Source organism: Myxocyprinus asiaticus, chromosome 48 (genome assembly GCF_019703515.2).
Source record: "Myxocyprinus asiaticus isolate MX2 ecotype Aquarium Trade chromosome 48, UBuf_Myxa_2, whole genome shotgun sequence".
Lineage (NCBI taxonomy): Eukaryota > Metazoa > Chordata > Actinopteri > Cypriniformes > Catostomidae > Myxocyprinus > Myxocyprinus asiaticus.
The window spans coordinates 30,561,808-30,587,837 of NC_059391.1; the positions used below are offsets into that span (position 1 = coordinate 30,561,808).

The following is a 26,030-nucleotide window of genomic DNA, read 5'->3' on the forward strand; positions in this document are numbered from 1 at the left end:
GATGACTGTCGACTTGCTCTCTTGTAAACTATGTACAGTAACTGCAGAATTTCTGCTATATTTCAAGATACATTTTTATACTTTTTCCGTCTGTCAGATCCAGAGTGACCACATCGAGAGAGATTTCCTCTCTCGAAACACGTGAGCTTCTTCACAGCACATGACGATGACGATTTTCGGTACTGCCATCATGATAATGAAACATTGAGGTGGTTTGATGTTTTTTCCTGTGATCTGGACTGAATTATTTGAATATTTGTCTGTATTTGTCTTTTTAATTTTTACATAGTCTTGGTGAAACTTCATAGAGGATGAGTGCACTGAAAAACATCTTAATTGAGTCAATGTCGTAGGTGAAAATAGGCCAATCACTAAAGTTTCAAAACCAGTGAAAATACAAACAAAACAAAAAAACATTTAAATTCAGTGTTCACTGTGTTTTATACAGTACCCACATTTTTATGTAACATTTCAATCGTAGTGTGGAAGAGATGTAATTTTGAGTACTTGAACTGCATTTATAAAAAGACTCTGAATCACTTGAGTCTGTTCATTCAGTTTGTGTCATCAGTTGTGAATGATCTCGTGTGTAGAGTCTTTGATTTCTGTTTTTTTCTCTTTAAAGTCTCACAGCGTCTGAACTCTTTCTCCTCAGACGGTTTCAGGTTGGTCACTTCATCGGACACGCCACAGAACCACATCCTGACAAGAGAACATGCATGTAATTATACTGTAATTACACACTGTGTTTAATTGTGAACTGTATTTATGAAGTCTGTCACTACAGGCAGAATTGTTTATCAGAAGGATTTATCTGTTCAATGAAAATCTAGATTGCAGAAATATCTCTTAGGAAACTGTACAATGGTAACCATAGTTTCCATCCAAATCCCACAGTTACTTCTGGAAATACATAATAAATATGGACTCTTCTTTAAACAGTGTATGAAGCTTTCTTTGCATGTTAGTGGTGCTTATACTATAGAAATCACAGATAACGAGTAACTGGCAATTTTGGCAGAAACTATGGTTGCCAAAACTAACAGAAAAGTGCCAACAACATCACGGAGCCATTAACTAAATAGTTTTACTTTCCCTCGCAATAAATTAACCATGAATGGACCATTATATTTGTAGTAACACTATTGTAATCACATCGTTTACCATTGTTTTTACTACAGTAACCATATTCTACCCATATGTGTAGTAAAACCATAGTAATAGTACAAACATAGACTAAAGTAATACAGGTCGAAATGGTAACAGTTTTACTATAGTTAAACGTGGTTAATTTGTGGTACAAGTATATTTCACTCGAGTAATCCTGGCCTGCAGTGAGCACGTCTTGTGTTACTATAGTAAAACTAAGCTTGTTTTGGCAGAATGATTTATAACCATACACTAAAAATTTGAAGTGAGATTTACCTAAAAAAAAACCCTAGGAAACAGTTTCCGTGCAGAAATTCCTAGTAAATGTAGTAGACCATACTTTCAAGTAAAGTTGACTTTGAAATACTGTTTCAGGAAACTTCACTCACTCTTTGTACATTTACTCAAGCGGTACTAAATTAAGCCATGCTTTTAAAAGTGTACTTGCATTTCAATGAGTTTTAAATGTACTAAAATAACACAGAAGCATTCAGGGGAGTTTAATCCATGTTATGAACTCGATTAAATATCATCAACTTGCTTTAATGGACACAAACATCATCCTGAGCTGCACACACACACACACACATACACACACACACACACCTCAACACAATGGTGGGAACAACAGACAACATTTCAGACTTTACAAAACAAGAAGTTCCTAAGCGTGACAAATCAACTTGCAAACAGTGAAAACATGCAAGCTCATTAATTATTCAAGTGCAGTGCATGCTGGGAGCACCGGTTTTGAAAAGGTAAGTCAGATTTACTTTATTTACCTGTGAGATTTACTCAATTAGTAAATGAATATGACGAGGTTTTCTACTTTTGGACTGATACATGATGACACATTGTAAAGATAACAGAATCATAAATAATATAAGCTAGAGAATTCATATTTAAATGTTTGAATTGAGTGCAAATGTTGAATTTACTTAATATTTTCAAGTTCACGCTTTAACTTATTCAGTGTAGAAAGAACTTCATCTTTTCTGCTATATTCACCACAAAATCTTGTTTTTCCTGTATTATTACTATGATTTTCTCAAATATCATGGTTAAAATATGGTTACCATGGTACCTTTTCATAAGTGTTGGATAAAGGGGTTGCTAGGGAACGCAAAATAATGTCAGAAAATCCTCTGGATGGTTTATAAGAGTTTAGTGTCTGGTGAATTCTATTCTCCATGTAAACTCACTTCTCTTGAGTCTCTCCTGATTTGATCCGGATTCTCCACACACTGAGTTCCGGAACCTGATACGGTCCGGTCCAGCTCATGATGTTTCTGACCCGTCTCAACCAGCTGGACCAGACCAGTTCTCCCCTCCAGACCAGTCTGATGGACGTCAGGTGACCCACATCAGTGTCCACTGTGATGAGAGACGTGAAGCTCTTCTCACCTGAGCTCTCCTGATACCTGCGCAGGTGAACACCATTATTACAGTGTTATAACATGTATACATTTCACAGATATTTTTACACATGCAAAATAACAGTATTGATTTCTAAGATGTTAATTGCAGAGCTGTGTCATAATGGGATGAAATAGACACACACACACACACTGTAAACTCCACGTGCAGTCTCATGTATTAGTGACGTGTGTTTGATACAGAACACAGACCTACAGCAGTGCATTATTGGGAATGATTGATTATATTAGTGTATTAGTGCTGTGTGGATGCTGTTGAATCTCTACAGCACAGACACACAAATGACAGAATGTCCCTGTTTGTTATTTTTAAAATCAGATATAGTCCTGTAAGTCTACTCTAGGTCTGTATTATCACATAAAATATGAGTTAATTTTACAGGCATGCTCAATCTCATTCAGTGTTTCTGACAGAATTCTGCTTTTACAGTGGGACGTGTGTGTGTGTATTATATTGTATTATATTACTGAAACTATTTTAATTGTTTGTTGAATTTTTATTATAGCATTTATTAGGTTGTCAGTGTGAATCATTAAATACATTTTATCATATGAACAAACGAGTGATGACCGGTGAAAGTAACCATTAAGTGCACTGAACAGTTCTTGTGGAGTCGAACACGACTGAAATCATACGGTTCAGTGAGTGAATCAGATGTTAATTCAGTAGTTCATGAGTTGTTTGGCATGATTCATTGAAAGATTCATAAGAATTATGGTTAGGAGATAGAAATTATTGTTAGATCTGTATAAAATCCATAAAATGCATGGAACAGTATGTGTGTGTGAGTGTGTGTGTGTGTGTGTGTATACAGTATGAGTGTGTGTACAGTATGAGTGTGTGTACAGTATGAGTGTGTGAGTGTGTGTGTGTACAGTATGAGTGTGTGTACAGTATGAGTGTGTGAGTGTGTGTGTGTACAGTATGAGTGTGTGTGAGTGTGTGTGTGAACAATATGTGTGTACAGTATGAGTGTGTGTGAACAATATGTGTGTACAGTATGAGTGTGTGTGAACAATATGTGTGTACAGTATGAGTGTGTGTGTGAACAGTATGTGTGTGTGAGTGTGTGTACAGTGTGTGTGTGTACAGTATGAGTGTGTGTGAGTGTGTGTGTGTGAACAGTATGAGTGTGTGTGTGTGTACAGTGTGAGTGTGTGTGTACAGTATGAGTGTGTGTGAGTGTGTGTGTGATACAGTATGAGTGTGTGTGTGTGTGTGTGTGTGTGTGTGTGTATTGACTCACAGTACTGTGGTTAAGTCTGTGCTCTCTCCTGTGGTTCCGTTTAGTGAAACCGTCACAGATGCCTCGACAGGTTCAATCACATTCAGCAGCAGAACTCTCAGCTGGTAATGAAACACTGGAAACAGGGTGTGTGAGCAGAATCATATAAACGGAAACAGGATACACTTTCCTCACCCATTATTTAATGTCTGCATGTGGAGTGTTTATTCAGACCGCAATAGTACACGCGGTAGATGTCTGCACGGGCCTTAAAATGAAACCCGACCCTACCCGACCCAAACGATACCGTCAGATTATAAGCCCGAACCCGAAATCGCTTACTATCTAATTTCTTCTCCTAGCAAGTACTGTTGCAATAGGCTGTATTTTATGTAAGCATATAGGCAACATTCAAAACAGTACTGAAAGAGTCAACCTACACAATTTTAACAAGGCACAGCACCCCCTCAGTGCACTAGAGCAATCTGAAGTTGTTTTTATCTTGACATGGTGTTTAAAATGTGCCGGTCCTTCGTGAGACGCTAAAAAAAAAGTGAGACGTGGTGCAAATATCAAAGACATTCGTCCAGCATGTGTTTTAACAGTGGGAAAACAGAACAGATGCATGCAAAAACATGTTCTGTGTGAACGGCCCTTAACTCGTCTGTTTGTGAGTGTCTGTGAGTGAGAGCGAGTGTGTGAAAGAAGTTCGGTAAGCCTGTTTATTTTTCATTAATTACAAACCCGAACCTGAAGTCCTACTTGAAAAACTGACCCGAACCCAACACGAGAACCGTCGGGTTCCGTAAGGCCCCAGTCGGGTTGCAGCGGGTGTGGAAGAGAGTCCTGACTTCACATCAAACGTAATGCCACAATAGATCGCAACGGTCTGGTACCACAATTAAAAATCACATTCATTTTCTCTATAGGCGAATTGATTTTCAACAATAACTTATAAATCTTTAAAGACAGACCTACAGTGAGCTCTGAGGTTGCTACTCAATGGTATATACTTCTGTTGAAGACATCAGTCTGTGTTAATTGAACTTTATTGTTTAAAAATCATGTTTAAAAGCAGAGTTGGTGAACAACTACACTACCCATAATCCTAAAGAGAGATCCACCAATCAGAGAATTGTCAAAAGAGCTCCGCCCACTCCCATGATGCACCGTGAATGATGCAATCAAGTCGCTCTCTCTACACTCACAAACTACTGATATAGTTGTATATATCTGAATATTTTGCAATAAAATTTTAATATATTGTTTTTACACACAATTAAAAAAACTTGGAATTAATAGTTTTATACTTATTCATCCTTTTTAAGTCAAGAAATTAATCTGCAATGCATCATGGGATTGTAGTTCATTTCCTCATTAAAGCACACAGTCTTGTATCTTTGTCTTTTTAATACTTTTTTGCTTCAAAGTTTGTTATGTTGTGATTCACTTTGGATCTGGTTGGTTTCATAAAAACTCTTATGAAATCACTATGGAAAAAATGAATGGGAAATACTAAAACAAGACCGCTGAACTGCTGCGCTCTATAAAAATTATTAAAACATTATGTTTTATTATTATTATTTTTCCTTTCATGATCACCATAGAGATTTCAAACTATTCTTTATTAAAGAGCTTTAAGACATGATCCAAACTAACCAGCTCTGAGATTGATGTTAGAGCACAAACATATTAACAGCAGTTTCTCTGATTGGTGGTTTTCTCTCCAGGATTATGGGTAGTGTAGTTTTTCCACCAGGAATTTGGCAATTAAATGTAAATTATTTTAAATAAAGTTGGAATCACTGAATTTTGGTTTCCACACAAGCGTATATTATAATTTAACAGCCTCAGAGCTTATGACAGTTATAACTTTATACATTATTATTAAAACTCTTTTTCAGTGTGGAGACAATAAATGAAAACTTCCAGAAGCAGCTGTTATAACTGCTATATAACAGGAGTCGAGTATAAACTGACCTTTATAAGGTGTATCTGGACCGGTTTTCATGTACAGGCCTTTAGCTTTCTTTCCCACACGCACATGTCTGATGTCGTAGCCTAGCATGTTACAGCGCTTCTGTTTGCAGTCCAGACACAGGCCTTTGTTGAAGGTGCTTTCATCTCGGCAACGGTAGCCTATTATGGGCTGGCTGGTGTTGAGCAGAGAGTCGGTGAAGAGTTTGACTGCGCGTTCATGGGGGCATTTTATCGTCTTGGGTACACCTGTTAGAAACACACGGGTAGAAGCCGGGTAGATGCTTTAAACGTGTGTGTGATTAGCAGTACAAAAATGCATGCAAATTAAACTTTACATTCAAAATACAATCAAGTTAAAAATCCAAGTAAAACCAAATAGAGCGCAACAGTTTCACAAGTAAAAATCACAGTCATTTTTTCCATAGACAAATTGATTTTCAACGATAGCTTATAAAACTTTAAAGACAGACCTACCGTGAGCTCTGAGGTTGATAATCGATGATATATGCTTCTGTTCAAGACATCAGTCTGCATTATTTCAACTTCATTGTTTAAAAATCGTGTAATAGCAGAATTCCTGGTGAAGAACTACAATAACCATAATCCTAAAGAGAGATCCACCAATCAGAGAAGCACTGTGAATGACACAATCGAGTTGCTCTCAATACACCCTCAAACTACATATATATTAGAATACAGTGGCATGCAAAAGTTTGGGCACCCCTGATCAAAACTTCTGTTGCTGTGAATATCTAAGCGAGCAAAAGATGGCCTGATATCCAAAAGGCTTAAAGTTAAAGATGACACATTTCTTTCATATTTTAAGCAATTTTACTTTTTTATATTCATCTTTTACAGTTTCAAAATAACAAAAAAGGAAAAGGGCCTGAAGCAGAAGTTTGGGCACCTGCATGGTCAGTATTTAATAACACCCCCTGGCGAGTATCACAGCTTGTAAATGTTTTTCGTGACCAGCTAAGTGTCTTTCAGTTCTTGTTTGGGGGATTTTCGCCCATTCTTCCTTGCAAAAGGCTTCTAGTTCTGTGATTCTTGGGCCGTCTTGCATGCACTGCTCTTTTGAGGTCTATCCACAGATTTTCGATGATGTTTAGGTTGGTGGACTGTGAGGGTCATGGCAAAACCTTCAGCTTGCACCTCTTGAGGTCATCCATTGTGGATTTTGAGGTGTGTTTAGGATCATTATCCTGTTGTAGAAGCAGTCCTCTTTTCATCTTCAGCTCTTTTACAGATGGTGTGATGTTTTCTTCCAGAATTTGCTGGTATTTAATTTAATCCATTCTTTCCTCTACCAGTGAAATGTTCCCCTGTGCCACTGGCATCAACACAAGCCCAAAGCATGATTGATCCACCCCCGTGCTTAACAGTTGGAGAGGTGATCTTTTCATGAAATTCTGCACCCTTTTTTCTCCAAGCATACCTTTGCTCATTGCGGCCAAAAAGTGATATTTTATCTTCATCAGTCCACAGGACTTGTTTCCAAAATGCATCAGGCTTGTTTAGATGTTCATTTACAAACTTCTGATGCTGAAATTTGTGGTGAGGATGCAGGAAAGGTTTTCTTCTCATGACTCTTCCATGAAGGTCATATCTGTGCAGGTGTCACAGTGCACCACTACTCCAGAGTCTGCTAAATCTTCCTGAAGGTCTTTTGCAGTCAAACAGGGGTTTTGATTTGCCTTTCTAGCAATCCTACGAGGAGTTCTCTCTGAAAGTTTTCTTGGTCTTCCAGACCTCAACTTGACCTCCACCGTTCCTGTTAACTGCCATTTCTTAATTACATTATGAACTGTGGAAACAGCTACCTGAAACGCTTTGCTATCTTCTTATAGCCTTCTCCTGCTTTGTGGGCATCAATTATTTTAATTTTCAGAGTGCTAGATAGCTGCTTAGAGGAGCCCATGGCTGCTGATTGTTGGGACAAGATTTGAGGAGTCAGAGTCTGTATAAAGCTTTGAAACTGACATCACCTGGCCTTTCCAAACGATGACTGTGAACAAGCCACAGCCCTAACAAGCTAATTAATATCTGAGACTTTGGTAAAAGTTATCTGAGAGCTCAAATCTCTTGGGGTGCCCAAACTTTTGCATGGTGCTCCTTTCTTTTTTTCACTCTAAAATTGTACAAAACAAAAATAATACACTAATATTGCTTAAAATGTTAAAAATAATGTTTCATCTTTAACTTTATGCCTTTTGGAGATCAGTTCATCTTCTGCTCACTTAACTATTCACAGCAACAGAAATTTTGACCAGGGGTGCCCAAACATTTGCATGTCACTGTATATCAGAATATTTTGAAGTAAGCTTAAAATATATTGTATCTACACTTATAAACAACAACCTAAAATCAATATAAATTTCAATTGTTTTTATTCGATTACGTCATTCACAATGCTTCATGGGATTGTAGTTCGTGCTCGTAAAAGATGAGTCTTGTTCAATACCAATTTGCTTCCGTCATGATTTGTTAATAGACATGCTCCCAGCTCGGAAAGTCTGGGCTCCGAAAATCCTGAGTTTCCCACTGGTGATTACAACCTAACCCTAACCCTTCCTGTGCACTCAACTCATAAAATTCAATCATTCCAACATGACTTGAACACACCAATACTTCCAGGTAACTTGTCGGACTGGAAATGGAGCAGTGTGTTTGGTTGTATTTTGCATATTTTGGTAAATGTAGTAGGTCATCATCTGATATTTCTGTGTACAGTATACATAATGCAGAAATAGTAATAGTGCATAGAATGCAGTAATGTGGAAATATTTAGCTGCGAGTGATCTGTGGTGGTGTTGTTGTTGTTGTTGTTGTTGTTGTTGTTCTGGTTATGTGCAGGAAGTGTATCTGTGTTATTGGTACCTTGCAGTCCGTACTGATAAACATTATTGTAGATGTCGAGCATCTTGCAGCCGGGCTGAAACGAGCCACCGTTTGGATAGAAATCCACGTGAGCGACCGTTTGTTTTATTCCCACTCCCAGCATTATACTGCTCATGGCAAATGTGTGAATGGCGTCCACAAACTGCGCATCATCTGGAGACAATCTGTCAAACGCAGGGACACCCTCAAACTGGGGCCCGGCGGGATCCAGACCTGTCAGAGACACCGTTAAAAACAGAGCAAAGATACACAAGCTTTAAATGGGCTTTTAAGTGCTTCAAATAGGGGGATGTTGGGTATTTTGTTAATTAACTAGTCTACAAAATTCTGTAGCAATGCTCATAAAGTTTTCATCAGAAACCCACTAGCAGATTATTTCAATCACACTAACGAGTTCTCAGAATACATTACAGCTGCTGAAAGAGACTCCAGTGATCTGAGCTGAGATACGGTAGATCACGTGACTACAGCCAGGCGCCAAGACTCATGTGGTGTCAGTGGATTACGCAGGTTCTCTTAGGTAAGTGTTGCAAAAAGTGTTTTCAAAGCTCTCACAGTGGATGGTAAAGTCTTTGAAGGGAAGCATGAGCGGCACTACAAAAATAGACTCGAAGCCAAAACCCCCGCTGCACTGCAGCTCACGCGACGGTCTGACGCACTACTGACACGCTACTGACGCGCTACTGACACGCTACTGACGCGCTACTGACGCGCTACTGACGCTTCCAATGTGAATGCTCTAATCTGTTATTATGGATGCCGAAAAAATATGCTCTGCTCAGGCGCCAATCACACTTGTGATGTGAAACGGGCGTGAGTGTTCATGTACTTCAAGAGCTTCATGCACCAGCCGAGCAACTGCCATCCCAGCAAACACAGAACGTTCCCCTAACATTAGTGCATGGTTCTCATTTGGTTATTTTGGGGGGGGGGTCAATTGTTTATTCAACTTTAAATGTCTGTGCATTAATTTCTGATTCTTATTCTGAAGTCAATGGTTATTTGGAATAATTTACTTCAATATCTGCAGATTAATGTCTATTAATGAGGTACAGTGTTTTAGGAAATGTAAAGTCGAGGTGTTTTCAGTGTGATGTTCATATACAGCAGAGCTGCAGAAAGTATATAATCTTACTCTAAATGTGTTGCTGATTTGAATGATTAATAATTCTAATTCATTATAATAAATTCATTATAATAAATAATCTATTGATGGCTTGTCTGTTTGTTGAGGTTGCAGCAAGGTTGCAGAAAGGTTCTGGGAATAAAAAGGTTAAGGGAATGTTAGGAGAACGATCATGTACAACCTAAAACAAACGTTCCATTTCTGAAAAAACAACGAAGAAAAACAACTCCTGAAAAAACAAAACAATTCTGGGAACCAAAACCCAACGTTTTCAGAACGTTCTGGGAACCAAAACTTGTTAGTTGTATATTAGAACACATGCACTCTTTCTTCCTGAATTTAAACATTGTCAAACTCTGAAATGTGTGTTTGAATGTAGTTCTGTTTTATATTATAAGGTGTAAACACACCAGTGATGCGGCCGACTTTCCTGGAGCCTCTGAAGTGACTTCCTGCTAATCCAGCCACATGTGCACCCAGACTGTAGCCAATCAGATGCACTTTATCCATGGAGAGCTGCACAGCTTCCTGTCAAGAGAGGAAGTGATGTCAGTTCTCAATCATACGCTTCACTCGTATATACAGTTGAAGTCAGAAGTTTACATACATTTTTTAACCACTCCACAGATTTAATATTAGCAAACTATAGTTTTGGCAAGTCGTTTAGGACATCTACTTTGTGCATGACATGAGTAATTTTTCCAGCAATTGTTTACAGACAGATTGTTTCACTTTTAATTGACTATATCACAATTCCAGTGGGTCAGATGTTTTCATACACTAAGTTAACTGTGCCTTTAAGCAGCTTGGAAAATTCCAGAAAATGATGTCAAGCTTTTAGACAATTAGCCAGTTATCTTCTGATAGGAGGTGTACTGAATTGGAGGTGTACCTGTGGATGTATTTTAAGGTCTACCTTCAAACTCAGTGCCTCTTTGCTTGACATCATGGGAAAATCAAAAGAAATCAGCCAAGACCTCAGAAATAAAAATTGTGGACCTCCACAAGTCTGGTTCATCCTTGGGAGCAATTTCCAAACACCTGAAGGTACCACGTTCATCTGTACAAACAATTGTCCGTTCAGGTGTACCGGTCACCTTGTCAAGTTGGGGTTCTGCCTTACGGGACCATGGCAGTATCGGCCTGCCTTGGTGTTTTGTGTACCCCATTTGTGTGAGGGCACGGGTCTGGTTGTTTGGGACCACCGTGCACGAGTTACCGCCGTGCGCTTTCCGGTGATGTCATGGTCCTGTCTCCATGCCAGGTTGAGTTTTCGTCTGACGAGGGCCGTGACATCATCATTCTCTGTCTGTTTTTGTCAAAGCATGTCTATGTTTTGGCCTTATGTGTTTTAGGTTACGCTGGTATGCTGAATCAGCATTTCCATGGAAACCCTGATTGTTTCCATGGGAACGCTGATCATTACAATCTTGATTTTTGATTAAACAAAAATTGAACTGTTTGGCCATAATGACCATCATTGTGTTTGGAGAAAAAAGGGTGAGACAGTCATGAAGTTAAAGCTCGGTCACAAATGGTCTTCCAAATGGACAGTGACCCCAAGCATTCCTCCAAAGTTGTGGCAAAATGTCTTAAGGACAACAAAGTCAAGGTATTGGAGTGGTCATCACAAAGTCCTGACCTCAATCCGATAGAAAATTTGTGGGCAGAACTGAAAAAGCGTGTGCGAGCAAGGAGGCCTACAAACCTGACTCAGTTACACCAGTTCTGTCTGGAGGAATGGGACAAAATTCCAGCAACTCATTGTGAGAAGCTTGTGGAAGGATTCCCAAAACATTTGACCCAAGTTAAACAATTTAAAGGCAATGCTACCAAATACTAACAAAGTGTATGTAAACTTCTGACTTCAACTGTAGATGTGTTCATATTGGACCAGCAGCATGTGTAGGGTTTTATATTTTGTAGGTTTCAATGTGAAAACGTTTCCATGTGGAATTTTAATCACCTCCAGCCACTTGAGCAGCACGGCCACATCCTGTCCCACCTGACGGCTGTTCTTGGCTGCGATTGGATAAGGCTGCAGGGCCAGATTCCTCCAATCACTGATGAGCACATTGACCTGACCAATCCTGATCTTCAGAGCAGAAGCCAACCTGAAGATCCACTGTTCCATGATCCCATTCATCTGCAGAGAGAACAAGTGAGTCACGCTGACATTACTGCTGTTTCTTCAACTTTAATGGGCACTTTAATCACTGTGAACCTCTTGAGAGTAAAGTCTCGTTAAAACATTTGTCACACTCTAGTTGATTTAATTTGTCTTCTAACAATGTCCATCAGTGTGTGTTCATGCATCACAGGAGATTAATGTCAAGTCATGAAAACTCATCTCCAGCACATCTCAAATTCTGTGTTTAATAGAATTCTGTGCTGGAAATGACGCTGATGGAAATCACATTTTTAAGCTTTTCAAATAAAATGGCCAAAGAATCATTTCAAAGCTAACATCTGATGGATCCTAAATACACACAATTAAATCATATTTTCACACTTTTGCATAATTTGATTGGAAATGACGGCCAATTCAAAGTGATATTTCCCTTGATTTTTCTCTTGTCCTCTTGATTAACAAGTTTAGCATATACACCAGGAGATAATAGAAAATCATGTTCTTGTTCATTAGCTACTATGAGACTCGATCAAACCTCTGAATCTCTTTCACAGATTTGATGTGATGAACGTCACAAATATTTGTCAAATCCAGTGACTACATTGAAAAAATCAGTTTTTACTAAGTATTTTTGTCTTGTTTTCCATGTAAAAGTATTGAATTATTCTTAAAACAAGATACATTTACTTGAGGAGCAAAATGACAAATTATTATGTCTTGTTTTCCAGAGAAATCTGACAATATTTAGTTAAGTTTATGCTTATAACAAGAAAAAAAAACTTGATTCAAAGGGAAAACAAATGTATTTTCCTGACCCCATTGGCAAATATTGTTTTTTGTTTTTTTTTTGTTCCTGTGTAGTAAGTGTTATTTCCTAATTGCTTATGCCTCAAAAGTATAGAAAATGGCTATTATTCCCCACAAACTTTGCTTTTGTGACCAGGACAGTGATATTTTGAAATGTACCTATTTTCCAGAACACTCCAGATAGATTCAGTGCTGAGTAAACTTGGAGTAACTTCTAGAACTTTCCAGTAATATAAATAGTAGTATAAATACTGCGGCCTTAAGCCCACCAGTTCAGTTTAGTTCCAGCTGCGTTTAAGTGGATACATATCTGCATTTTTCTGAGATGGCATCAAGAGGCTGCAGGCATCCGGCAGATGCATTTTGCTATGTCTGCGGCCAATTTATCAAGATAAGAGCGAAAAAGATGTGTGAGGTCTACAAGGCATATTTCGGCATGCCTGTCAGGGATCAAGACAAACCCTGGGCACCTCATTTGTTATTGAAAATATATATCATATATGAAAAATGTTGTGAGAATCTCTTACACATCAGTCATGGGTGAAATAAATGTATTTTTGTAGGATGGTACAGAGGGGAAAAGAGAGCCATGAAGTTCGCTATCCCAAGAATTTTGCGGGAACCCACTGACCACTCAAGCAACTGCTACTTCTGCATGATGGACCCTTCCAAACGTCGGACTGGCAAGAATGCACCCGCTATCACGTATCCAGACCTTCCTTCATCCATCGCCCTGGTGCCACACTGCCATGAGCTCCCCGTACCCACTCGTCCGGAGAGAGAGCAGCCATCTTTAGAAGAGAGCAGCAAGTCAGAGAGCGAGGAAGACGTTGTAGATCCAGATGACAATTTCAGAGGTGGAGCTGAGGAGAGAAACCCATACTACCCCAACCAAAAGACCTCAACGACTTGATTAGAGATCTTGGTCTCACCAAGTCCAATGCCGAGCTTTTGACGTCTAGGCTCAAGCAGTGGAACTTGTTGGATGAAAGTGTGCAAGTCGCAGATCAGAGGAAGCGTCACCAACCTTTTTCCAGCTTCTTCACCCGTCAAGATGGGCTCTGCTTCTGCCACAATGTGACCAGTCTATTCGAGGCAATCAGAATCGCCTGTAACCAGAATGAGTGGTGCCTCTTCATTGACAGCTCATCCAGGAGCCTCAAAGCCGTGCTGGTCCATAACGGTAACAAGTACCCGTCTCTTCCCCTGACTCACTCGGTGCACCTCAAACAGGATTACAACAGCATCAGGACCTCGCTGGACACCTTGAAGTATGATGAGTACAGCTGGGAGGTCATAAGAGACTTCAGAATGGTGGCATTTACCAAGTTTCCCTGCTATCTTTGCCTTTGCTTTTGTATTACTTTAGTATAAATACATGTTAATTTGAATTCATATGTTGTTTTTTCTGACTTCATGTGAACGAAAAGACACAAATTCACCTGTTTTCTCATTGGAAATAGGTACATTTCAAAATATCACTGTCCTGGTCACAAAAGCAAAGTTTGTGGGGAATAATAGCCATTTTCTATACTTCTGAGGCATAAGCAATTAGGAAATAACACTTACTACACAGGAACAAAAATTGTGTTACATATCGTTACTAAATTATGTTAGATTTCTCTGAAAACAAGACAGAATATCTCAAGTCATGTTTTTTGTTTTAAGGATGTTTAAATATTTTTACCAGACAACACAATGTTTTTTTGCAGTCAGCCAATCACGTTAGGGCTTGTGAGTTTGGAAAGTGCTTGTCATTTTGGTGTGTAATGTTCATCAGACAGTCAATGTGTTGATGTAACAGAAACAGAAGTGAATTCACATATAAACAGTGTGATTCTCTCCAGGAGACCTTTAACTTCCTGTCTGTTCTACATGTTTGTTGACATGAGTTCAGTTCTTCATACAGAAGGGCCGTAAATGAGTCAAACATCCAAACACACCGAATCTTCTCATAACAATCTGCTGTTACCAGGTGTTTGTGTTTGTCTAGATGTCACGAAACATCACAGCTGACATCATGTGATGAAGGATTTTATTACCGTCCATCCGTGTATGATCAGCACCAGTGGATCACTTCTGTTGTAGCTGCATCTGTCCAGGGTTTCAGATCTGAATGGAACGACAGTGCAGGTTTCTTCAAACACATTTCCCTCGTGATACACATGGAAACTGGATTTGACCAGCAGTGGAGTCTTCACATGATTCGAGATGTGAGTCTCTACAGCAGCATCTGCACACACACACACACACACACACACACACACACACACACACACACACACACATGTTGGTGCAGCTATCATTATGAGGACTCTCCATAGACATAATGATTTTTATACTGTATGAACTATAGATTCTATCCTCTAACCCTAACCCTACCCCTAAACACACACACACACACACACACACACACACACACACACACACACACACACACACACACACACACACACACACACACACACACACACACACACATGTTGGTGCAGCTATCATTATGAGGACTCTCCATAGACATAATGATTTTTATACTGTACAAACTATAGATTCTGTCCCCTAACCCTACCCCTAAACACACACACACTCACACACACACACACACTCACACACACACACACACACACACACACACACACACACACTCACACACACACACACTCACACACACACACACACACACACACACACACTCACACACACACACACAACCCTACCCCTAAACCTAACCCTCACAAAAAACTTTCTGCATTTTTAAATTTTCAATGAAACATCATTTAATATGTTTCTTAAGTGATTTAATTTATGGGGACACTAGAAATGTCCTCATAAACCACATTTATAGCATAATACCCTTGTAATTACCAGTTTATAACCTAAAAAAAGTCCTCATAAACCACTTAAACCTGCCCACACACACACACTCTCTACACACACACATACACAAACACACATGTTCACACACACACACCCCACACACACACACACACACACACCTCACACACACACACCCCACACACACACACAAAAACAGACATACACCCCACACAGACGCACACACACACAAACACACTCACACACACACTCACATGTCTTTTCAGAACATTTAACTAGCGGCAGCAGCACGGTACCCTGTGGTTTGTTAGATGTTTCCATGGCAAACGTTCAAAGACTTTATGTAAGAACATTATAGAAGTTTACAGTTTAAAATAAGAGCTCTCTTCATACACATCAGACATTAAACCGACAGTATGTGAAGGAAGGATTTATTTCCTTACCTGTGAAGTTTGTTTTTTCTTCTACAGCTGAAGTCAAGGTGTAAATGAGACATAAACAGGTCACGACCCTGCTATAGATCAACATGATTCAATGAGATGATGGAAAAGTCCACTGGATCTGTTGGGAATTTTCTGCTCTTGTGGGAGAGAGAATGTCGCCCGCTCGAGGGAGGAACCTGTTTTAAGAGCTGCTGAAGGTAAAAGGACACACACAGAGAGAGAGAGAGAGAGAGAGAGAGAGAGAGATTGGGAGGGACTGGATGACTCACAGGCAAACATTCTTTTCTCTGATTGGCTGCTGGCTTTTGGCACACTTTAAATGGGGAAAATGGAGTGGGTCAATTGGAACAGAAAATAGAAACTATGTGCCGCTAAATGTTGTTAAATTTCAAGCATTCATGACTTAAAGGGTTTGTTCACCCAAAAATGAAAATTCTCTCATCATTTACTCCCCCTCATCCAGATGTGTATGACTTTCTTTCTTCTGCAGAACACAAATGAAGATTTTTAGAAGGATATTTCAGCTCTGTAAGTGAATGGTGACCAGAACGTCAAAAATCACATAAAGGAAACACTGAAGTAATCCATAAGACTCCAGTGGTTTAATCCATGTCTTCAGAAGTGATATGACAGGTGTGGGTGAGAAACAGATCAATATTTAAGTCCTATTTTACTGTAAATCTCCACTTTCACTTTCAGCCACCTACTGGTTTGGGCTGGTCAAAAGGTGTAGATTCATATATTAAAAATGGACTTAAATATTGATCTGTTTCTCACCCACTCCTATCATATCACTTCTGAACACATGGATTAAACCACTGGAGTCTTATGGATTACTTTTATGCTGCCTTTATGTGCTTTTTGGAGCTTTTTTTGTTTTTGCAATTAACAATTTTTATTGATTCCAATGACAAATTCAATAAACATAACTGGAAACACGGAATCACATTACATAAACCTAAACCCTTCCCACCGAACATTCCCTCCCCCCACCCAACACAAACACACACACCCCAGTGGCCTGACAACAAACCAATAATGACACACAATATAAACAATAAATCAACAGACAGTTTTCAGAAAAAAAATAAAATAAAGAGATAAATAAAAAACAATAAGAACGTACACACACATTCAATATTACCCATCTCCCTCCACTGTCTCCCCCCAAGAGCCCTCCACAAAATCCAAATACCTACCCCATTTTTTATTGAATGATCCCGTGTTGCCCAGCCTTCCACAAACCACCCCCTTAAATGCCGCCACCCTGCCCAACTCCGCGCACCACTCCAAAAACGAGGGCGCTCCAGCTGATTTCCATCCCCTAAGGATGACTTGCCTTCCGATCATGACACCAGCCAGGACCCAACTCTTCATGAACCCAACTCCTACATCAATGACCGTCCCATCGCCTAGAACACAGAGCCTGGGGCAAAACTTGAGCAGCCAACACCTCACAGATAAAATTCTGAACCCTCAACCAAAAATCTTGAATCTTTACACACCCCCAAAAACATGGGTTGTGTCCCCATCTTCTGATTGGCATCACCAGCAGGTGGGTGTGTCTTTGCGACCAAGTCTATACAATCTATAGGGGGTCCAATAGAATCTGTGTAAAATCTTAAATTGCATCAGACGCACCCTTGCATCTCTAGATGCAGACTTTATGTTTTTTAGAATCCTAGCCCACACCCCCTCCTCCAATACCAAATTTAAATCTTTCTCCTGTAATCTTTTGATAGAAGTTAAAGCTCCATACCCCAGACTCTGAATTAACAGAGAGTAATACACTGATGCCTCATGACCTTTTCCAAAAGCAGTAATCACCTCTCCCAGAGTATCTGCCGCTTTAGGGGGGTGTGTGCTACTCCCAAAAATAGTACAGAGCAGGTGGTGCAGCTGTAAATACCTAAAGAACTGAGATCTGGGGATCCCAAAATGTTGAACCAAATTTTCAAAGGATCTCAACACTCCACTCTCATATAGGACACCCCCCTCATGATCCACTCTGACCAGCAGAAAGGGGATTTATTAATACATAATTTAGGATTCAGCCATATGCTCGAGGCTACATTCGGATACTTATCTAAATTAAACACTCTGGACACTTTTGTCCAAACCAAGTGCAAATGCAAGATAACGGGGTGTGGCTTAACTTCTCTGGTTAGTTTGGTAGAAAAGCTTTGCAATGGCAAAATAGGGGCAAGAACTTCCTGTTCAATACCAAACCAGGGAGGGGCTCTCTCAGGTGGAAGCGACCAATGACCCAAATGCCTGAGACCGAATTCATAATAATAAAACAAAATCTTGGGTAGGCCTAGCCCACCTTTGTCAATCGGCCTATGTAACTTACTGAAATTTAAACTGGGATGCTTACCATTACAAATTAAGGACTTCACAATGCTATCAAACTGCTTGAAATAAGAGAGGGGGACATCTATAATGAGATATTGTTAAAAGTAGTTACATTTTGGAATACAACTCATTTTAATAACATTACCCTTCCCAATCATAGATAAATGTAATGAAGCCCACCTGCCCACATCGCTCGGAAACCTTTTTATTAAAGGGTCAAAATTAACTCTGACTAAATCACACAAATTTGCTGGGAATAAAATGCCCAAATACTTAATGCCCTGTTTGGGCCACTGGAAGACACCCGGTTGAAAAGCCGTTACTGGACAGTATGCTGTCAGAGCCAAAGCTTCGGATTTAGACCAATTGACTTTGTATCCTGAGAACTTAGAAAAGGAATTAATAATTCTGTGGAGGCAATAAAAATATTTCCGAACCCGTATATTTCCAAAATCTTAAAAAGATTTGTGATTCATCAGATTCATCCACAGCTGTCCCGAAGGTATGTTCCTCCACAAAACAAACTCCAGCTGCTAGGTGGAATCAACACAAAAAGAAACAAAAATGGCGCCCAGCTTCCTCAGACAGCCAAGAGTAAGTACAGCGAGTCAATCCACTCACATTAGAAACACCAAATGGTTTACTCACTCCAATGTTTTTATGAAGGACAGTGCTTGCTTGAGGCATAAAAATACTTTGCGGCCTTCCTTAGTATTTATACTCAGTTTGGCCGGGAATATCAGTGCAAAAGCGATCTTCTGTTGATGTAAAATTGTCTTGCATTCCTTGAATCGATCATGTTTCTCTCTTGTCGAATTCGCAAAGTCTGGGAACAAGAAAATTTTGTGGTTTTTCCAAGAAAGCTTTCCTTTACTCCTCGCCTTGTGTCACGAGATCTTTATCGGATGATCTCAGAAATTTGGCCAGAATTGATCAGGGCCTGTCTCCCTCAGCAGATCTCTGAGCCGGGACTCTGTGAGCTCGCTCGATTTCCATATTATGACCTGTTATATCAAGCAGACTCGGGAAGAGCTCATCTAGGAATTTCACCATATCTCGGCCTTCTTCATGCTCAGGAATTCCAACAATTCGGACGTTATTCCTGCGGCTTCTATTCTCAAGATCTTCAAGTTTTTCAAGAATGTGTTCCAAATCAACTTTGGTCGCCAGCGGATTATCAGAAAATTCCCTTTCCGATGACTCCAGATAATCAATCCTCAACATCTGCCACTCTTGTGACCAACTCAGAGAATTTTGTTTCCATCGCCATAATCGATCGACGTATTACAGCGAGATCATCTAAGTCAGCAACAATTTTCGTCAGCATCACAGACATGTTGGACAGTTGACGCTGGATTTCTCCCGCTGCACCCCGGAGTGTCCCTGGTCCGCAGGCCTGTCCGGGGTATCAGTTTGAGCACATAAGTGTCTTTTAATATCTCCAGAGCCCGAGGATTTGTAATTTTTTGTCATATTGACTTCAAAGAGCAAATATGTAGCAGGGTGTATCAAATCTCACCGGATTATAACACAAAAATAATTAAACACTAGTAAAGTGCGCAGAGCTCATCGTCTACATGTCCACTCTACACATGGCTTCACGTAAATCTGCTTTTTGGAGCTTTAATGTTCTGGTCACCATTCACTTGCATTGTATGAATCTACAGAGCTGAAATATTCTATTCATTCAAATATTCATTTGTATTCTGCAGAAGAAAGTCATACACATCTGGGATATCATGAGGTTGAGTAAATGAGGAGAGAATTTTCATTTTTGGATGAACTTGTCAGTGTTTGACTTGTCGAGTCTTGACGTGTTCTCTCAGCGATGTTGGAGTGTTATATTGCAGCACTTCTCATGTTACGGTCTTCTTCAGATGAATACTCGTGTAGTTGCATGTAAAAGTGTGTGCTGAATGCATGTAAATGAGCCCGTTTTATTTACTTTATTTGACATTTACCAGATACTCTTAGTGATTTACAAAAAGTGATTTAGCTTCACATATATTTACTTTTGTGTTTCATGTAATCTCATAAAATTACATTGAATTATACATTTGTACTGTATTATTGTATTATGTGAGAGCAGAACATATTCAAGTGGTTTAAATACTGCAGTCAGGGCTTGTGTAATCTTTTTATTGTCATTATAAATATTATATAAATGTGCTGTGGGTGTTTTTACTTCCTTAGTGAAGCCTCTGATGTCTTAAGATCCATTTAAAGCTCATAATAACAGAGATGATCATGTGAGCACAAACTCCACCTTTAACCCTTCCTGAGAGTCACACATAACATCTCTTTAATATCTCAACCATTTCTCCTCGACTGCAGTGAGATTACATAAGACTCAGATGTTTCTCCAGTAATCTCACGTGTGTCTCATCTAGAGTTTCACAAGAGATCTCAACAGTGTCTCAAACTGTGCTCAGATCTCAATGTGAACTCAACTATTTCTCTGCAGTAATATTTTCTGTTTTATGGACTCAACATTTCAAGAGAACTCACAGATTAAAAGTCATTACAGATATGAACTCCCGTTGTTCCTTCTGTTATTCCGGAATTCCCCTCGACTTTGATTGATGGTTTCATTAACAAAAGAACACAGTCTGTCCGCTGATAACCTGCTTTAAACAGACTTCCAGTAAATGAAAGTAAAAGCATGATTGTATCAGTACTAGTTGAGTGTTTTATAATAAGTATATTACATTATAAAGTCTCTTTGTCTCTGAATGTTTCTGTCATCTGTTAAAGGTCGCCTCATGGGCAATGATTTTATATCGGAAAATGAGCCGCAGCCAAGATTCCATAATATTCCCTCAAAATTCCTCTGCACAAAAATTTGCTGTAAAAGTTCAATCTGTATGTCAGCAAAAAAAACCCATAAAGATAGAGTCTTGGAATTTCATTACAAAAAAGTTTTTCTACTTTTCTTTTATGAAAGACTGTCAGAATTGAATAAGTCTACACACACATGAACACATGAACACATGAAAACTAACTATACGTGTAACCTTTATAAAGAAAGAACATTAAACAGTACATGACATTAAGGTTAAATAAAGGGTTAAGGTTAACCCTAACCCTAATGTGAACGTCGAGTGGCAAAACATTTTCCGCTCTTTTGACAGTTTTGTTGCTGTGAATGATTAAATGTAAATGGTTGCGTGTTGTATGTTGTAGTGAAATCTGCAGAAACACTGAATGTTCACAGTGAAATGCAGCCGTGTGTTCGTCTCTGGAGGTTTTTCATGAACAGTATAAAGATAGACTGATGCTGTATGTTTGGTCATTTTGTGTCACGAGTCATCTGGACAGATTTCCTGACGAGAGCATGACAGCAGAGATCAATCGAACATCAACAGTGTAATTAGCGAGATCTTGAATGTTCTGGGTTCAGTACAAGTTCAGCTCTAGAGCATCTGTAACATGCAGTCAATTACCACAAAAAACGGTTTAATTCCTCAATCATGTTTACAGTAAAGCACTTATAATGGACGTCTTTGGGGAAAGTGAAGGGTTAAAAGCACAAATGTGCAGATTGTACTTTTGTTAAAACACTTACAGGTTATTATTCCATTATGTGTCTCTTAATCATCCTTTTGATGTGGAACATTTCTCAGCAGATGAACGTCTGGTTATGTGTTACAGACATTATTCCTGGGTAGATTTCTCTCTGTATAAACAGGCCCTTTCATGTATATTATATTACTGGGTTCATCAGCGTTAAATGGTAAAATATTGCATAATATTTCAATGTGTTGCCCCAGTAGACTTCCATTATGAGTCATTTTTTGTTTGTCTTTATAAAACAAACAGAAAGAGTTGAAATGATTTTCTGTGGTATTTGAACTGAATATTTATTGAACATTCATTTCAGATTCATTCATGTATCTTCTGTAAATTCATGTTTCTGGTTTCTAGCTCATGTTGATGATCTCATATTTGTCCTTCAGGCTGCTGTCCTCGTCTTCATCATCGTCCTCCTCCTCTTCCTCGGGTTCTTCATGAGATTTGTCCGTGTGATTGGAGTGATGCAACTCAATCAACAGGAAGTAGATGATCGCTCCAGCCACACCCCCCACCAGCGGTCCCGCCACGGGAATCCACCACCAGTAATCAGCAGTACTGCAGTGCGCACGCACACACACACACACACACACACAATATTCACTGTATATTATTGAGAATCAAAAGAAGCACAAACACTGTTTAATGCAATATTTCCATTTGTTAAAAATATGTACACATTATGTTTTGTTTACAGTGTTTGTTCTGTCATTCGCTGGGTTTCCATCATTTATTTTTATGCAAATTTCAGGTTAATTCATAAAAAATGCTGGATGGAAACACCAAGATGCAAATACAATCTCCAAAATGCACATAAAATCTTATACGCTTGCTTGAGGAGGATACATTTTTATTTAGTAAGAAGACATCGCCATAAACTATGATAAAAACACATTAAAGGAATCATACAGGTTTAATCTCAGTCGACAGCATCTTTAGTATAGAACTGCTCAGAGAATGCTGTATCTATTGTGCACCAATTTCCCCAGAAGTGACGATTTATTTACTTTTAAACACATGGGATGGAAACGCTGTTTTATTCATATAGTTTTTGTAATATTCTGAGTTTGCGCATAAATTAAATTTGTTAATAAATGAAATTCACTTTATTTACATTAGAAATGATCATGAGTGTGTGATACTGTATCCACTGTTATAATTCCAGATCTTTAATGCACGTGATGTTATGTAATCAATAATCAATATGTATATAAATATATGTTTGTGTGTTGAGCTGATAAACACCCGCAGACAGATAAAACTCGAAATATATAATATATAGAAATATATACATTTTATTTCAGTTTAGGATGCTGGTTACTGTTCAGCTACAGAGCTTGTGTGAATTGAAGATCTAGATGAGTTCTTGTAGAGTTCCAGATCATCTGTTGATGTTCTTCATGTGTTTTCTCACCTGAACACCTCCATTCCCCATCCGGCTACAGCGGTGAAGAGCCGCGGCCCGAGATCTCGTGCGGGATTCAGAGGGTAACCGCAGTTCAGGCCCATAGAAACACTGATGCCCAGAAGAATCAGACCGATGGCCAGAGGCTCCACACCTTTAGGAGCGCCGATGTTCCTCCCATCAATGATGGCCAGAATACACAGAACCAGCATTCCTGTGCAGACGACCTGACAGACGCACGAGTCATGTGATTAAAACTCACCTGTCATCACATCTGACACACACTGAATGTGCTGAAAGATCAACAACATCATTTTCACCAATTAAACGTGTTTTAATTTCTGTGAATGATGAAATACTTTCTTGTGTGTCAGTTTCATGTTCAGGGATGATAAGTGTTGGTAGTTTGAAAACACTGATTCTGTGACGCTATTTAAAACATTCATCTGTTTGAGCGACTCGACATGTCTCAACCAATGGAGTGAGTTTGGGGCGGGACTATCCGTTTGATTGACCAATGACAGACAGGGGAGCGCTTGGGGAAACCTGTTTGAAACGGTCATTATATGTGCAGTTCTGTGTGTTGACACTTGTGGTGCAGAAATGACACTTCAGCTTTAACACAAGCAAGTCTTCTTTTAAAAGACTGACTGAGAATTTAGGATATGCTTTAAAGTAATTGATGAAGTGTTGGCACAGTTTTAAATGTGGTTAGAGTTCACCACGTATAATTAAAACCCATTGAATGTTTATTTGTGAGAGAACAAGCTGAATGAGGACAGTTGGTTCAGACTTGTTTAATTGGTGGTTTTCTGGGTAGAAAAGTTCAGCCAATCAATGAGCATTAGGCAAATTCACAGAATGAGGACAAACATTAGTCTGGGTTACTACCATCTGTCTGCGCTCTCAACAAACTCTCAATTCAACGTGTGTTGATTTTAATGTCAGGTGGTTTTCCAGTGTAACGCTGTTCTTCACTTTATATGATCTCAAACACTGTGTGTACGAAACTTGTTGATTATTCCAGGTCAGACGGAGTTTATTTAATTTATTTAGAGAGTCTGTACATGTCTGTGTCAAACAGAAAACCCTCTTTTTATAACTAATGTTTTTCTCTTATCGTAAATGGTTTACTGACCCAGAATCAGTTCTCTCAGTCTGTGCTGATAGATGTCATTGTTTGTTGTAAGAACAGACTGATTCAGATACATTAAAGCTGAAGTGTGTCATTTGTGCTCCACCGAACGGAATTGCGAAAATAAAAATTGTTTCTGAATACACGTCCCATCTGCTGTTGGTCAGTCAAACAGAAAGTCCCACCCCAAACTCACGCCATTGGTCAAGTCAGTGTTGTTGTATCGGGCTGGATGGGTCACTCAAATTAAACTTCATAGCGTGAATTGCTTTTAGTTGTCTCTGCATATTAATCTGGGATACGAAAAGTATTTTAACATCAACACACGGCTTTAAATCATAATTTTCTGACCTGATCCACAAATCCGCCCAGTATTGTGAGGTGTCTGCCGGGATACGATGCAAAAATGTGTCCTGTGGCATTGATTCCCGTCACAGACAGAATTCCATTTGTGAATTCCATGAACGCATCTAAACAACAAAACAACAAAACACACATTCATCATCACATGATCCTGATCTTTAAAGATACTGGAGACAGACACCAGAGGAAAACCGTATTGCTCAGATGTTGCTCTTTCATGGCTCATGATACTGAATCGAGATCTCAGTGTCAACATATCAACTTTGATGTTTCTCAGGAGAAATAAAACTAGATACAAGACACTAGAAACATGTGAGATAACTGGTGTCTTGTTATCAGGAGATACATCTGAGAAGCAGGAGACACAAGAAAATGTCTCCATTTGCTCTCACTGGAGTCTTAGAGAAATAATCGAGGTCTCACTTGTGTTTCTCCCCTGTGTGACAGCAGGATGAAGCAACAGGATGTGAAGTTTAGCGATTTGTGTGCAGTGTTTTCATTGGAACAGACTCACCGTAATAGAGTCCAAACACTCCGGCCGCTCCAGCGAACGCTCCCAGCAGCTGAGCGAGAACATAGATGGGAAACTTCCAGATCTTCAGCTTACCCAGAACCACCATCGCTAGTGAGACGGCGGGATTCAGGTGACCACCTGACACACAAACAAAAACATTCACTGTTCAAACCATTGAGATTAAACAATACAATATTAGACAGCAGATCTGTGTGGGTTTACACAAACATGAACACCATTTAAATATTATAAAAACATAAACAATACAAACACTACACAAGCACATATTCTACAAACATAAACACCACAAAACAAACACTATAAACACTACCCTAACATACAACCCCAATTCCAAAAAAGTTGGGACCGTATGAAAAAATGCTAATAAAAACAAAAAGGAGTGATTTGTTAATTATATTCACCCTTTGCTATATTGAAATCAAATCAGATGATTGCAACACACTCCAGAAAAGTTGAGACAGGGGCAGTTTAATACTAATAACAATTTGATGAGTTGAAATAACAAGGCAATGGGAAACAGGAGATGTTAAACAGGTGAGGCAATCATGTCATAGTATATAAGGAGCCTCCAAAAACAGCCTAGACCTTCAAGAGCAAGGATCATTCGAGATTTGTCAATTTGCCAACAGATGC

The 26,030-nt window shown here is 39.2% G+C and overlaps 2 protein-coding genes and 1 long non-coding RNA gene across 21 annotated transcripts in view; 1 reads left to right on the forward strand and 2 right to left on the reverse strand.

Annotated features, from left to right (window-relative positions):
- Positions 1-416: 416 nt before the first annotated feature.
- LOC127437161 (hepatic triacylglycerol lipase-like) lies at positions 417-16,183 on the reverse strand. 2 transcript variants are annotated; one of them, XM_051691887.1, is made up of 9 exons: positions 16,035-16,183; positions 14,799-14,989; positions 11,785-11,964; positions 10,229-10,346; positions 8,672-8,905; positions 5,792-6,037; positions 3,833-3,947; positions 2,352-2,570; positions 417-702 (listed from the first exon to the last, which is right to left on the reverse strand). In XM_051691887.1, exons 1-9 carry the CDS (start codon positions 16,117-16,119, stop codon positions 555-557), a joined length of 1,536 nt encoding a protein of 511 aa, XP_051547847.1. In that variant the 5' UTR covers positions 16,120-16,183; the 3' UTR covers positions 417-554. The 2 variants fall into 2 exon arrangements, with proteins under 2 accessions (XP_051547847.1, XP_051547848.1); XM_051691888.1 differs by lacking the exon at positions 8,672-8,905.
- On the forward strand, positions 627-25,434 carry LOC127437167 (uncharacterized). 2 transcript variants are annotated; one of them, XR_007896540.1, is made up of 8 exons: positions 9,103-9,212; positions 10,217-10,366; positions 11,791-11,979; positions 14,750-14,969; positions 16,062-16,231; positions 22,346-22,522; positions 23,405-23,611; positions 25,310-25,434. It is a non-coding gene; the product is annotated as an uncharacterized LOC127437167 (long non-coding RNA). The 2 variants fall into 2 exon arrangements; XR_007896539.1 differs by lacking the exons at positions 9,103-9,212; positions 23,405-23,611; positions 25,310-25,434 and adding exons at positions 627-721; positions 2,457-2,578 and having other exon boundaries at positions 22,346-22,483.
- LOC127437162 (aquaporin-9-like) overlaps positions 21,343-26,030 on the reverse strand; it is a 39,177-nt gene continuing 34,489 nt past the window's right edge. For all 17 annotated transcript variants that reach the window (XM_051691895.1, XM_051691893.1, XM_051691894.1 and 14 more), the window contains 4 exons: positions 25,377-25,514; positions 24,851-24,969; positions 23,374-23,591; positions 21,343-22,517 (listed from right to left, as the gene is read on the reverse strand). In XM_051691895.1, the coding sequence (XP_051547855.1) occupies positions 22,310-22,517; positions 23,374-23,591; positions 24,851-24,969; positions 25,377-25,514 (683 nt within the window). In that variant the 3' untranslated portion in view covers positions 21,343-22,309. The remainder of the gene's footprint in view (positions 22,518-23,373; positions 23,592-24,850; positions 24,970-25,376; positions 25,515-26,030) is intronic.

Coding starts and splice junctions, on each gene's coding strand:
- LOC127437161 (XM_051691887.1), bottom strand. CDS start 16,119: ATGTTGATCTATAGCAGGGTCGTGACCTGTTTATGTCTCATTTACACC. Junction 11,965..14,798: donor TGATCATACACGGATGGACG/GTAATAAAATCC, acceptor TTCTCTCTGCAG/ATGAATGGGATCATGGAACA. Junction 10,347..11,784: donor TGCTGCTCAAGTGGCTGGAG/GTGATTAAAATT, acceptor CTCTCTTGACAG/GAAGCTGTGCAGCTCTCCAT.